This window comes from Protobothrops mucrosquamatus, unplaced genomic scaffold (genome assembly GCF_001527695.2).
Source record: "Protobothrops mucrosquamatus isolate PMUCROS unplaced genomic scaffold, P.Mucros_1.0 scaffold6022, whole genome shotgun sequence".
NCBI classification, from domain to species: domain Eukaryota; kingdom Metazoa; phylum Chordata; class Lepidosauria; order Squamata; family Viperidae; genus Protobothrops; species Protobothrops mucrosquamatus.
Genome location: NW_015391861.1, coordinates 1 through 11842, shown reverse-complemented (window position 1 = coordinate 11842; position 11842 = coordinate 1). Strand labels below are relative to the sequence as shown.

At 40.9% G+C, this 11842-nt stretch overlaps 1 protein-coding gene across 1 annotated transcript; it reads left to right on the top strand.

Annotated features, from left to right (window-relative positions):
- Nucleotides 1–487: 487 nt before the first annotated feature.
- LOC107300051 (ataxin-2-like protein) lies at nucleotides 488–11426 on the top strand (the record flags this gene model as incomplete). Its single annotated transcript, XM_015829393.1, has 12 exons — nucleotides 488–717; nucleotides 2107–2143; nucleotides 3116–3172; nucleotides 3737–3808; nucleotides 4124–4274; nucleotides 4379–4503; nucleotides 4608–4699; nucleotides 7196–7396; nucleotides 7792–7967; nucleotides 10408–10512; nucleotides 10634–10831; nucleotides 11337–11426. Coding segments are annotated over exons 1-12 (1534 nt in total), but the record flags the coding sequence as incomplete, so codon positions are not given.
- Between the last annotated feature and the right edge of the window lie 416 nt (nucleotides 11427–11842).

The following is an 11842-nucleotide window of genomic DNA, read 5'->3' as shown; positions in this document are numbered from 1 at the left end:
GGTGGGAATCGAGGCCCACGTTCTATAGGCGTTTGTTTTGCTGACGCGCGCCAGGCGAAGCCAACAGAACGCGGGTGTGGGGGGGAGAAACGCGCCCGCCTGACTCCCTCCCCCCCACTGTTTCGCAGCATTTAACCCTTCCCCATTTCCGCGACGGTCGGCGTGCCCGCCCGTTTCCTCTTCCGGGCCGGCAGAGGCGCACGGCGTTGCCTGTATCGCAGGCTTAAAGTCTGAAACAGCCGAGCTCTTGGCTGACTAATCGCTTTTTATCCCCCCCCCATCTTTTCGGGGTTTTTTAAAACTCGCCCCTTTAGAGGCAGTGTAAAAGCAAACTCCGGGAGGCGCGCACGGGGCGAGTGTCTCGGTCGCCTTCCTCCACCACCCCCGCTCCGCTTTTTTTTCCCGCCCTTTCCTCAACGGCCTTGAACGCGTGCTGAGGAGGAACGGACGTCCGGCTCTTTTTCTCTCTGCCGCCGCCGCCAGCGCCATGTTGAAACAACCGCTGCCGCCGCCGTCCCCTCAACCTGCTGCGCCTTCCTCGGGCCCCCCTCCTCCGACTACGCCGCCGCCGCCTCAGGCCGCTGCAGCCGCCGCCGTCTCCTCCACCTCCCGCAAAGCCAACCCACCGCCGGCCAGCCCCAACGGGAACCTCAGCCCCGGGGCCGCGGGTGGACCCAGAGCCACAATGGTGGCTCCCCTTGGAGGAAGCGGCACCAGGTAAGGCTTGTCCGAAACGCGCTGGTTTGTGTGAGCGAGGGAAAGGAAGGGATCCTGGCGGAAAAGACCGAAAGGGAAGGGGCTGTCGCGTTCCCGCCCCAAAAGGGTTGACGGGAGGACTCGGCCGGGTGGAGGGGGGGGGAAGAGCATGTGTAGACCCGATAAGCGGAGTCGGGCTACTTTGCAGCTGATTGGGTGCCGCTCTTCTCAGCGTACGCCCTGCTGAGACCGGAAGGCGGATGCCGCTAAGACTTGCCCCCTCCCCCCCCGACTCTTCTCCAGTCATCCATCTCTCTGGCGTGTGATATTTGGAAGGGGATGTAATGTGGGTCTTCTGCCTTTCGAAAAAGAAGGTTCGATCCCTCCTGGGCTGAGTTGCCCTCCTTGTGGTGGAGTATAGAATTTGACTGTTTATAGGAAGGATCTAATTTCGGATGCAGAATTGAGCATGGGAACTACGTTTTCTTGGAAGTAAATTCCGTTGACTTCTCGTGCACGCTGCTTTACAATCCAAGATAACTAAAAGACATCAGAAAACCATTATCCAACAGACCTTCTTTCAGACATTGCAGCGTCTGGGCTGTCTTGGTCTGCTCAATTAAAAGAACTTATATACAGTATGAGCAGTGATGCCTTCCAGAAATGAGTTTTGCCCAGCAGTGCTGCTTAAAGGTGGTTTGTTTGTTTTTTTCATTTCAGTAGCCTAGCATAAATTTCTAGTTTAAGAAAGAGCAGGATGAAATAATATTTGCTGAGCCATGCATCAGTTTTATAAAGTTGAACAAGATCATGGATCTTTCTTTCTCTCTTTCTCTCTCTCCCTCTCTCCCAGGGGTTGGGCATTTTTTGTGATCATTCTAGCATATCAGTGAAGGAGTTCATAAAGACCTTTTGCTATTCTGATTGAATTATCACCTAGTTATCTCCCACTTATTTTAAATTGGCTAAGGAATTTTGATGATTTGTGCAAAATGTTATTCTGAATTTAGATAAAGTAATGTAGAAAGCTCAGAAATCATGGATTTGAGGCAAAGCAAATCCATTCTAAGCTTCTTTTCATACACTTGAGAAAATTCTTGCGTGCATGTGCCAGTACACTTTATGTCCACCATCTACTTTTATATGTTTGTAGAGGATGAGTTTTCATGTATAATACATGCACTGATTTCTCATCAAGTTGTCTCTGTAGAAAGGAAATTATGTCTTAGCTGAATTAGGAAGTCTGTTTAATTATTTTGGTAGTAAAGTATGGGGTTCTTGTTAGTGGTGAGAGCTCCTGTGAATTAGATTGATGAAGGAATGATGAATGTATGCACCAAATGTAGCCTATTGGTTTAAAGAGTTTACATTCTGCATTATTAATTACATTTGTGCCTGATTTATTTTCAGGGGCCAGAGTACAGGCAAAGGACCTCCCCAATCTCCTGTAAGTTGTAGTATAAGCCATTTGGGATTGACATATCTGATCTGTATGATTTGTGTAATTGCTAGAGGCTTGAGGTTTCTACTACCAGTCTTTGCCAATAAATATATCTGCTAGTAGGTTTCAGTTCTTATGGCTATAAATGTACCCCTAAGCCAGACATGTCAAACTCGCGACGTCACGTGATGTCGCGCAACGTATTGGAGCTTTTTCGCCATTGCCGGCAATGGGGTGGGCGCGGCTCCAGTATGATGAAACCGGCCCACGGGCCGGCAGTTTGACACCCCTGCCCTAATCTAAGAATTTTTTGAGTTATGACATGTGGTAAAAGAATTCCTAGCCTAGAATCTTATGTATCTGCTATGACCAGGGCTTTTTTTGTCATAGAACGCTCAGAACGGAGTTCCGACACCTTTTTTGGATGGAACCTTGTAGGGTAGGCAAGGCGGTTTGTATAACATGTGTGAGTTCCGCACCTTTTTTTTTTTTTTTTTTTACAAAAACACTGGCTATGACTATAGTTAAAACCATTTCTGTGTCTTTATGTTAATTTGTATATTTCTTTTATTTGCAATTCCTATAACAATAGCAAAGTATAAATAATATCTGGAGTAATTTCATGTAATAAATTTAGTTCAGATTTGTAATGCCAAATTACCTGTAGATTTTCAGCTTAATATCATTTGACTTGTTGAGGTGCAGCAAAGTCTGCTTATAATTTGGTTTTTTTTCTAAATTTGCAACTTTGTTAAGCGTGGAGTTAAATCACTGATAGGCACAATTTTTGTTTTGAAAAAGAAAAGTGTACTTTTCAAATCAATCTGTATCATAACCACATTTTGATTTGTGACAAATATTTGGATGCTTCAGTTTTGGAATCTTTCAGTTGCCTACCTAATTATTGGGAATGTTGTAACATTGGGCAATGGATGCTTACAGATGTCTTGGTGACACTTATTTTTCCATTTCTCCCAGGCTTTTGAGGGTGTTTATAACAATTCCCGAATGCTGCACTTTCTAACAGCAGTTGTGGTGAGTCTCCTGGTGATAAATTAAGAATGTAGAAAGGTAGATGTACAGGTGCATGTTTATAGGGTGGAAGGTACATGATGGAATTTCTTTCAATATTTTGATTTCATGTTGTCCTGCAGAAAGAGAAACATTTGTGTTTATATAGGCATTGCTCACATGATGTACTGATCCGTTTGTAATTTGTTTTACATTATTCTGTGAACACAGATCCTCACGTTAAGAATTTTAGTCCCAGCTATGTTGTTTTGGGTTGATTTTAAAATGGTAGACAATACAAAAATTGCAAGGTTCTCAACCAAAGAAAGGTGGGATGCCTGCAAAGGCTAAATTTCCCCTTCCGGGTCTTCTAGTTTGTGCATTAAGAATAGTTTGGGCTAAGCATTGTGCAAATGGGTCAGGATTTTCTCTTGAATTTCTTTAGTTTACTTTGCTTTATTTTAACAGCTCTTCCAAATAAATTGATTATAAGTGTATGGGGGGGGGGGCAGGGAGGCTTTGAGTCACAATTTGAAGTATTCCTGTATCCTTTTTTAAAGTATTCCTTCCCTTTGGTTCTCTTCCCAGGGATCAACATGTGATGTGAAAGTGAAAAGTGGAAGCACATTTGAAGGAATTTTTAAGACCCTGAGTTCTAAGGTGAATACTTTCTTTGCTGATTAGTTTTCTTAGAATGTTAGCTAACAGGTTCAATGAAGTTTATACCTTAGTTGTACTTAAGTATTTAGCTTTATTCTATATTGAAACTTTGCATACAGGAAGCATCCTTTCTCCCCAAACTTCACAAAGCTTGCTTAAGCAGCCTGCTGTTATGAGATGACAAGAGTGAATATCTGGAAATAGATAGTGCTTAGTGATTAACGGATTGTGATATGGCATGTAGTTTTTCTATGTAGTTTTTCTATAGTAGGAATAGGCAGCCTGTATTAATTTAAAAAAAATTTTTTTTTACAGTTTGAGTTGGCTGTGGATGCTGTGCACAAGAAGGTGCCTGATCAGCCAGTAGGGCCGAGGAGGGAGGATATTGTAGACACTATGGTTTTCAAGCCTACTGATGTCATGTTAGTGCACTTCCGCAATGTTGATTTTAACTACGCCACCAAAGGTAATACACCCTTAAAATAACAGAATTGAGGTGTGATGGGAGGACGTCTGAAGGAGAACTGGAATCCTTTCTATCCTGACCTTTCTTTCTGTTGTGTGTCTTAGATAAGTTCACAGATTCTGCCATTGCCATGAATTCTAAGGTGAACGGAGAGCACAAAGAGAAAGTACTACAACGCTGGGAAGGGGGAGATAGCAACAGTGATGATTATGACTTAGAATCAGATATGGTAAGTAACCGATATGGCTTGAGTCCTCAAAATAGATTTACTTAGAGCTGCTTCACTAAACTTTGTTGCAGCAAAGGTACTAAAGCATTTATCTGTTATTTCAGTCTAATGGCTGGGACCCAAATGAGATGTTCAAATTCAACGAGGAAAATTATGGTGTGAAAACAACATATGATAGCAGTCTCTCATCATATACGTAAGTTAATGATTTAGCCATATATATGTATATATATTTATGTGAAGATTCAGGGGAGAGAGCAGTTGATGACACTGATGTAATTTGGTAAGCTATTAAAGTAGAGTCTAGATAGTTTTTCTTTCTTTTTCACTTAATAAATGAGAGTTGGTTAACATACCAGGACTTGTAAGGCTTTGATTAGGTGGTGGAAATCAATGGATAAAGAAGAGTAGACTGATTGTCAAGACAATTCAGAGATAATCATCTCAATTTGTCAGTATTTGTGAATAGTTTCATCCTTTCTCTATCCTCAGTTCCACCTGTTTATTACAGGCTGTTGGTGGCTATAGCAGAAATAGTGAATGTTCTATGATGAGACATGTCCATTGGAATATTATAATAATGCTACCCTTGTATTATCTGCACTTGATGGATTCCAGGATTCAATTTAGTTTAGGTGCTGGACTAGAAACTGAGAGACTGTTGTAGTCCTCTCTTAGAAGCCAGTTGGATGACTTTGGGACAGAAATACACTCTCGCCCAATTCACTTTACAGGACTTGTTGTTATGGGAAAAATATAAGGAGAGCGTTATGTACGCCTTCTTGAGTTGCACAAAATAGTGCACAAAATACAGGAGATATGAATCTAATAAATAATGCAGTGAATATTAGAGCTCATGCAAGATGGTCACTTTGGACCGCTAATCAATTCAGTTCTTTATATAGTTAATATATACAGCATATTTCACTACATTACTAGTTTTTGTTCTGTTCCTAAATTCAACAGTATACAGAAGTAGCAGAAGCCTGATTTTTCCTTGCTTGTTTGCTTGTTTATTTATAAAATTTATTAGCTGCCTATCTTAACGCAAGGTAACTCTGGGTGGCTTATAATCATAAAAGATAAATATACATATATAAAAACAAGTTAAATGAGACAAATGTTATGATCCAATTAAAGATGGGGGGGAGTTGGAATGTGAATATGTGCACACACACATATTCTGTATATATGTGTATGTGTGTATACTCAATTGTTATTTCTTTTTGTACTCAGTGTTATGTAAAACATAAAAAACAAGGAGTAATGGACAAAAACATTAAAGCAGGAAATAAAAGAAAATGTAACTCTATAAATAATCACTGTTCGCTCTTCAAACCTTTCTATGCTTGCAAGCCACTCTTGCTTTCTTTGCATCTGAACATCAGTTTATATATTCCCTTTGTTTTTTAAATTTCTCCCCTCTTGATTTTTGAGGACTACAAATCCAGGGCATTACTTTCTCAGTCTTCCCCTGCACTCATTCCCTCTTGCTTTATATATTTATTTTTTATTAAATATTCATTCTTTCTATATAGCTAAGCCACCTCAGTGTACTACTTTCATATTTGTTTCTGATTTTTGTATTAAGTCTGCCCATTCTTGACCCTTTTTTTTTGCTTTACTACGTTCAAAGATCTTTCAACAAACATTTACTCTTCTCAGCAGATGTAGTAGACTATATATTAGCAATCTTTTTATCAGCATTTCTAAATTTTAATGTTTTCCTATCCATGTCCCCTTCTTTAGGAATATACTCCTAAAGTGAGTAGTTTTATCTCCTGGCTGTAATATTTTGCCATTTATGTGTAACAGGCAGTGGTCCTTCAATTTTTTCCTTTAGAGTCTCAGACTACAAAATGGCACCGTCCGATCAAAGTACATGTACATTCATATCTCCAACCAACCCTAGCTGACCATTTCAGTTTCACTTTTGACTATGTTGTCATTCCCATTTAAATGTTTAAATACTCTTTCCAAAATTCATGAACTTTGGTTTTATGTCAGTATAGCACCAATTCATACTGTTTGACATATTAGTGCTTTTGTTCATAATTAAATCTACATCTTTACTTCATGCACATATCCATCAACACCTCACAAAATCAGATCAGTTACATGATTCCCCCCTTTTTAAGTTTCACAAATACAGCATACCTAATTTTCTTCCTTCAGTTAGTTTATTTTCTTTACAGTTTATTCCTCTTATATTCCAAATCAGAATCTTCACATTTCATGGTTAACAAATGATCTCATGTACCTGTTAACGGCTTTCATCATTTAAAGCTTTCGCATAACACTTTTTTATTACAAGAAGGAGCAAATCTGTTGCTCCATCTGTTTTCTCTGTTAATGGTAAGAACTCTACTGGTCAGTTTGGGCACATTTTGGCCAGTATGTCACCAACTAAATCCAATTTTACTCAAAATGCAATGTGTGGATTTATGCAATAAGTAATAAGCATCCAGAACTTTATTGGAAATAGTTCTGGATCTGAAATTTATAAAGTCTAGGAAATTCAATCAAAAACTTTGAACTGTTGGGGTCTGTTGTACCATGTTACAAATGAAGAGGTGTTGGTGCATCTACAATAAAACAAGTTTTTTATTTTGTTGTTTTGGATAAATCAGTAGAATTTCTTTGCTGCATTTCCTTACCCCCCCTTTTCCAATGGGCCACTTTTTCATGGTAGAGTCCCTCTTGAAAAAGATAACACAGAGGCATTTCGGCAACGAGAGGCCAGAGCTACACAGCTAGCACGAGAAATTGAGTCAAGCCCACAGTATAGACTGCGAATTGCGATGGAAAATGACGATGGGCGCACAGAAGAAGAGAAGCACAGTTCAGTGCAAAGACAAGTGTCTGGAAGAGACAGCCCCAGTTTGGCTTCCAGGTAAGTTTGCAGCATTGGTGAAATGAATAAAAATATGTATTTAAATCTGTTCTCATAGCAACGATATCAGTTATTTTATGATTTGTGTATTAGCTACTCTGCATAGCTCAGGTGACATTTTTAGGGTGATTCAAAACTGTAATAAAATAACTTTTGGATAGCCATATGCCTCTCTAGTATAAAATGAACACTAATTGTGGCTAGTTTATCCTATATTGGGGAGGAAATAGCATTAAGGTCTCACTGTAACTTAGAAGCTGGTTCCCCTGTTGATTGCCAGTCTTTTTGCTTCAGATGTTGCCTTGCATTTTGCATTCAGCTTCTTGGATGAGGAAAGTTATGATGGTTTCTTTCTTTATTGTTCTTAGAAAGTACCCAGCTATTTCTTTTTGCAGAGAGGGCAAATATATCCCACTTCCCCAACGTGTCAGAGAAAGCTCCAGAGGAGGCATACGCTGCAATAGCTCTAGAGGAGGGAGGCCAGGCATGAGCTCCTTGCCACCCCGTGGGAGTTCACATCATTCAGAAAGCAACGCTGGCTCTGTTCCAGAGCAACGAGGTATCAATGGAGGTGAGGCAGAGGATCTCGGGCTTAAAAGGGAAATACTGGAATGGATTGAAACGGTCACTTTAACAGGCAGAAAAGCCTTGGTAAAGGTTGGCCCTTCTGACTGAAAGTTCACATGACTCTCTCCCCCCCCCCCCCCCGTGTTTCCTGTCTCCGTTATGATGTAATTTTAAGTGGAAAAGGATACGATGAAAAGTCACAGTCAAGAAGTTTGTTCTGCTTTACTTTTTCCTCTAAAGCAGTGTTTTTATAACTTTTTTCTCTCAAGGACACTTTCACGTTTTAAAAAAATCTCAGAGCTTTCCTTTGTGCATGTCATATTTATCATATTAAAAATTAAAATTGACCCATTTGCTACAGCTATGATTAGTCATAATTATTGTTTGATGGGATTTTAATATTGTATTTTTCAACACAAGGAAACCTGACAAGAATCAGGTTGGGGGACCCCCAGGGGTTTTAGGACCACACTTTTAAGGAACACTGTTGTAAGGGAAATGCATTTTGAAATGAGATTGAGAAAGTTGAAGAGCGTGCCTGTAGAGGATGACAGCAAAAAAAAATTCATGCGACGGCCAAAACTGACACGGGCAACTTGAGGGACAACACTGGAAAATCATACGAATGGATGACAGCAATAAAAAGTCAATTGGGGAAGTGCTGGGTTGAAGGGGTTCTTCAGAAACCATTGGCTAATGGTATCGATCCTGTGGGGAGATAAGAAACTTACCTGAGGTGCCCTTTAGCACCTCAGCAGTAGCAGCAGGGGGAAGATGGTGGCAAAGGTCAGCTGAGGACATTGGAGGTGGGGGGGGGATTTTTAGGGCAGCCAAAAGGGCAGAGGTATGGGGTAAGACCGGTGGGTGAAGTTGAAGTGCATGGCGCAGTGTAAATGCAGTTGCGCTGCCAAGCACCCAAAGTTTGATCACATGACTGCAGAGGCACTTCAATGCCCATAGCCTCAAGGGCTGGTCATAACTACCACTCATTCAGTGCTGTTGTAACTTTGAATGGTTGCTGAATGAATGGTCATTAAGCAAGGACTATGTTATGGTTCCGGCTAATGAAACACTTCAAAGAACTTCCAGGCATTGATTTTCCTAAAAGTAATTTATTGTTACAAAATGTCGGCACAGGCATAACGGAAGGTTGATGCTAAGATCTGAGATTCTCTTCCTCTGAGCAGTTAAATTATCAGCATGTTCCCTCCCTAAATTAGCTGTCATATATCACGTTATCCAATTAGTGTGAAGGTCAAAGGTTTCCTTACTCTTTCTTTCCCGGGCTTTTCCCCCCACTTCTGCTCTGCATTAACCCTAAAAATACCAGACAGTTCTGCATATTGTCAAAGCAAGAATATACAGTATTTGCAGCATTGACAGACTACTTGCATCACCAGTACAAATTAGGTTTAGGGAAGCGGTTACTTCCTTGAATAAGGAAATGATTGATGATCTGTCTTCATTGCAATATTAATCTGGCTCAGGCTACCAAGATAGGTTGATGAGTAGAAGGGAAGGGTGGGATGAATGGTATGGACAGATTGAAATCACGAAGTGTATCGGACCATCACCAGGGGGGAAATGGAAGGACGAAGGTTAGCACGTGCTCTGCAGAACAATAACAATAAAAGGAAGGGAATAGCATTTTGAATGGTAAAGAAAACGCATAACTAAAGTTGAAGTGACACAGTTTATAGTGTATGGGATCAAAAATGGATTCTTAATTGAAGGAGTGAAGAAGAAAGGAATAGATGTAATGCAAATGGGGAGAAGTTAGATTTGAAGCCTCAATAGCCTATGAAATGCCTCAGAAAAAAATGATCCAAGGCTAATTTCTGGCTCTTGCAATAGTGACATTGCATTGTTGGTCTTCACAAAGTGCGTTCAGTGAAATTGCTTGCTGAAAATCAGAAGAAGCAGTAACAATACCAGTGACAACTTTGCTCAGTTTAGCTGTGTCTGAAGCAGGCCTCTACCCTACCACTGATTTCATGTTCACCTTCAGTTGCCCCAGCTCCGTCTTGCTATGTTACAACCTGGAACCAGGATTGCTGCATCTCATGATTCCTTGTGGCCTTTCTCTTTACTTGCCTCTCTTTGGATAGGGTGCAGCATTTCCTGCTTCTTCCCATTCATCCCCCATATTTGTACAGGCCGTAGGGCCAGTCAGTTATCCACATTCATTAGTTTGCCTCTTGTAGACAGGTCACCATGGACAAGGGTTCCGATGGGTGCGTTGACTTAGTCACCATTCAGTTATTTTAAATGTCTTGATTAGTCTGAATTTGGAAATGCCAATTGCAACTAGGTGGCTGCTAATCTCATTGGCATGATAGAATTTTCATTGTTTGCTAGTAGGGGAGAGCCATAGATGTCGAAGGAACGTTTTGTTTATGTGTGTCTGGTTTGATTCATCGCCACTTATGACTGCCTTGTTTTAGGTCCATCTAGAATGTCTCCAAAGTCTCAACGACCCAATCGAGGGGCTAAGAATATGTCTTCCCCAACCAGCCGACCCATGGAAGTCTCTACTGCATCTCCTACAGGTAGAAGAAAGAATAAGCAGCAAATCTTATGTCTTTTTTTTGTGTGTGTGAGGGCCTTGATTATTATTTTTTATCTATTAGCCCTAATCTAATGTATCTTTGCTGTTACTGTACTGTATAGTGGGCCGTCTCTATGCTCCTCGTTCACCGAAGTCTGCCTCAACTGTTCCAGTCTCTTCCCAAGATCCCCCTGTGGGACCAGCTCTCCCTATTGCTCCTGCATCACCTTCCGAGTCAAGGACTACCATGGAATCGAGTGCTTACCCCACCCCACCTTCACCTAAAGTCCCAGTATCTCTCCCAGTAGCTGCTGTTGAAGGTAAGTACTTAAACTGGGAGTAAAGCAGGTCTTGTTGATTGCCAATCAACAAAGTAGGAACTAAGGATGGACCTAAAACAAAGCAACCTATAGGTATTAGCTGGCCAGAGAATCCCAGATGTGCTGCACAAAACTCCTCAATTAATATGTCATATGATTTTCAGTGTTTCTGAGAATGTTGAGGACTTTGTTTAGATTTTTGAAACTTGCTGACTGGAAAGATTGCTGACTTGTAAACTTCTCTCTGTTTTTTCTTCCTTCCTGTTTTACCCTAGTAAGAAAAATATTGAGATTTTGCAATTTTTAAATACTTGATAGGTTTGATCAGTTGAAAACGTTTTAAGATAGTAAACAAATTCTTGTCTGTCTGAAGGAGGAGAGTAGGGGATTTGAATAAATTGTGAGGCTCTTTGGGAAGTTGCCATACTTTCCAGGTGCATTTCAAGCTTTTGTTCCTCTTTCCTTGCATACATTTTGCTTTCTAACCCTTTCTTTCCTCTTCTAGTTAAAGAGGTGCCTAGCTCTGCCACCAAAGAAGCCGGCAGGACTGTAGAAGTTATGGGGCCCTCAGACTTAGTCAAGCAGACTAACAAAGGTTTGTTTCTTTTGTTCCTTTGAGTTTTTTGCTTATTACTCTAAATGTCAGATTGGGGTTGCTTTGCATATTTTATATATTTTGCACGTTGCTGTTTTTTAAAATTGTGAGCTAAGTCAGGCAGTGTCTACAGACAAGGAGACAAATTCCTTGTGTGTACAATCACACTTGGCCAATAAAGAATTCTATATTCTATTCTAAAAGTAATGAACTAAATCAGCGGTTCTCAACCTGTGGGTCGCGACCCCATTTGGGGTCGCACGACCATTTCACGGGGGTCGCCAAACCACTCCGTCCGCCATTTTTTTTTGCCCTTTTCCTTAGCTGTGCTACTCCCTGTGCTTGGCGGCAGCCTGCATGCATGAACTTTACCAAATGTGCCCTGCAGGAGGCGTGTGAAGAGCGCAGGCGCAGAG